The sequence below is a fragment of the Austrofundulus limnaeus genome, unplaced genomic scaffold (assembly GCF_001266775.1).
Source record: "Austrofundulus limnaeus strain Quisiro unplaced genomic scaffold, Austrofundulus_limnaeus-1.0 Scaffold177, whole genome shotgun sequence".
Taxonomy (NCBI): Eukaryota; Metazoa; Chordata; class Actinopteri; order Cyprinodontiformes; family Rivulidae; genus Austrofundulus; species Austrofundulus limnaeus.
In genome coordinates this window covers 739,020-741,850 of record NW_013952579.1, presented here as the reverse complement: position 1 = coordinate 741,850, position 2,831 = coordinate 739,020, and the positions used below count along the sequence as shown (strand labels likewise).

At 45.2% G+C, this 2,831-nt stretch overlaps 1 protein-coding gene across 2 annotated transcripts in view; it reads left to right on the top strand.

Moving 5' to 3' along the window:
- Positions 1-470: 470 nt before the first annotated feature.
- LOC106524144 (fasciculation and elongation protein zeta-2) overlaps positions 471-2,831 on the top strand; it is a gene marked incomplete at its 3' end in the record, with an annotated part of 4,856 nt that continues 2,495 nt past the window's right edge. For both annotated transcript variants that reach the window (XM_014017831.1, XM_014017830.1), the window contains 4 exon segments: positions 471-954; positions 1,833-1,941; positions 2,120-2,236; positions 2,311-2,431. In XM_014017831.1, the coding sequence (XP_013873285.1) occupies positions 500-954; positions 1,833-1,941; positions 2,120-2,236; positions 2,311-2,431 (802 nt within the window). In that variant the 5' untranslated portion in view covers positions 471-499.

The window sequence follows — 2,831 nt, the reverse complement described above, 5'->3', positions numbered from 1 at the left end:
CAAGAGAGGTCCGTCCGTTGCGGAGTCCTGTTGTCTGGACGAACAGATTAATATTGAACATGTGACACAGATAGATAATTAGTCCATTACACTTAACATTTAAGAATTATGCTTGGTCTCAAATTGACTTAATTATGACATAATATTGACTTCACATTTCATAATTATGACTTATTTCTCAAGTTGACTTAAATATTGCAAAAATCTGGCTCAGCTTCATAAAATTCTGACGTTAACAGTTTATGCTTTATGGGATATTAGCATCTTGTGGTAGACCATTTTGTAGTTACAAGTACTAGCTGAGCCTAACACTTCTGGGTCGCAGGAAAACTGGTGAATAAAACACCGTTGGAATTGTGCAAATTTGACATGTTCAGGAAATCAAAAAAATAGCTTTTTTTTTGAAAAATCTATTTTATTTTATTTTATTTTATTTTCATTATGTCACTAATGGTCTTCCATACCTGATGCGACGCAAAGGTAAACAGAACCAGACTTGATGCCCTCGGCTCCATCCTGTGGATCACCACTAGTGGGCCCGGTGTTCAGACAGGATGAAGATGAGGCCTGCAGGTCCCGAACCGACGAATCCRTCTTTTACCCGGACCGATTAGCCCAGCATGGTCCGGATTATATGGCTGCACCGATCGCACAGCTCGTGGACGACCGGCCGGACCTGGTGGACGATGTGACCGGGCTTTGTGAGAAGGAGCTGCCGCCTCACCGCGCTCCTGCGGCGGTGGAGGCTGCCGCTCWGCTCCTCCTGGATCTTCATCCAGAGCGGCCTGACAGGAGGCTTCCCCCCGGGGGAACCCCAGGGTTTAGGTCCGTGGAGAACCTGGTAGAACCTGGGGGGGTCTTTCCTGCCTGTTTGGGTCATCATGTTAAGGTAACATCGGACAGCCTGGGGGCAGTGAGTGTGATGGATGAAGACTCTCTGCTGGACAAGGACCTGTGAGTGTTTGTGTATGTTTTTGTTTATGTGTCTGCACCATCATGCTTATTACCACAAATCTACTTTTTTAAAATCACACAAAGGCGTTTTATCTGCTGATGGACCTTTTAGGTGTACAAAATAAAAATATTTAGTATCTTAATTACTCTGACACCCACTAATTGACTCATTTATTACAGCGAATCAAACACATTTAAATGTGAAAATACTCTGAATCATTATTCATAACATCAGTAATAAAATTATTAATTGTGTGATTTTATTTTCCACCTGATGGCAGCATCATTCTGTGTGTTAAACTTTGACACACATCATCAGACATATTTGATTAGTTGGGGAATACAGTATATCTCTAACTCTGGCAGATGAAAGCTTTAATGTTGTGATGATCATAWTTTAAACTAACATACAGGAATGTAGGAGTTCTGATTGAGCAGTTCAGTCAAAATGAATGTYGTAGTTTGGTTTTGTGAAATGGGGTTCTGTGGAAATGATATGAACAATAAATACCTTACCTGTCGTAGATGGCTCTTTGAATCGAGTTGGAGAAAGTTTTTTTTTTTCTTATATTGTGCCTCGACTGATGAGCTAATGGCTAGTTTGGGCGAGAACAAAGTGAACTCTTGTTTTAAAACAATTCAAATATACAAACTTTTACACCTCTGTCATTTTCACGTCACACTGTTGGATAAATCGAGTTTCCKTTATTTGTGAGTGCAAATAGCAGTAGCAGCTAGCTGTAGCACTGTCAGCTCAGACRGTTCTGGTTTGATTCAAGAATATATTTAATAAAATATTTACAGTTCAGAATGACTTCCCACCGTGCGCCGTGTTATAATCAGACGTAAAGTGCCTTTGACTGTGTGTGAATCTGCAGAATCTGGGCCGCTCTCAGCAGGAACCATGGCCAGGTGATGCCTGTAGACTGGGGACAGTCGCGAACTCGCTCCCTCTACATCTCCACCTTCAACCTGGAGGAGACACCCGTGGGTGACGCCTCCCTCCCCCATCTCATCTCCTGCCCCCCACACACACACACAACACACACAACCAAATCTGCCCTCTGTTTGTCCATTGCACAAATCTCAATGTGTCATTGTGCTCAGGGTTTAAAGMGCAGTGATTAAATCCCCCCGCCCCTTTCCCCCGTCTCTCCCTGGATAGAGGAAGGCGGACGTGGCGGAGGAGCCGTCGGACGAGGAGGAGCTGAGGGAGCAGCTGGGCGTGCACTCCATCATCGTGCCCTGCGTGGAGGAGGAGCCCCTGGCCACAGTGGAGCAGGTACGGTGTTGGCGGCGCCGGCTTTAAAGGCTCGGCGGGCCGTTTTGGTTTACTCGCCGGTGCTCTCTGCGCAGGTCATCGAGGAGATCGAGGAAATGATGCAGGACTCACCTGATGCGGAGCACCGCCCCTCGCAGTCGGACCTGTCCATGCTCTCCCTGGACATCCAGCTRTCCAGCCCCGGCTTTGAGGACAGTGAGTGCTCCACGGCAGTCAGGGGCGGAGCTAGACTTTGTTTGCAAGGGGTGGCCAAGGTGATTTTTAGGGGTGGGGGGGACATGCAAAAAAAAAAAGAAAAGCACTCTAGATTTGGAAATCTAAGATGGTTACCACAGCTAATTCCAAATAACTTTATTTCAGTGGTTTAAAGGCACAGTGTGTAGATTTTGTCAGTTCTTTTAGCCAAAATTGAGATAATCACTAATGACAATAATAATAAACATGTCTAATCATTGCAAACAAAGACCTTGTTTTATTATTTGTACCTTATAAAAAGCTGTTTATATCTCCATGGTCGCGGGTCGCCATTACAGGCAGCCGCCATCTTGCACCGCCATCTTGTCTACGAAGGCTCATGAAGGACAAACTGCGGTGG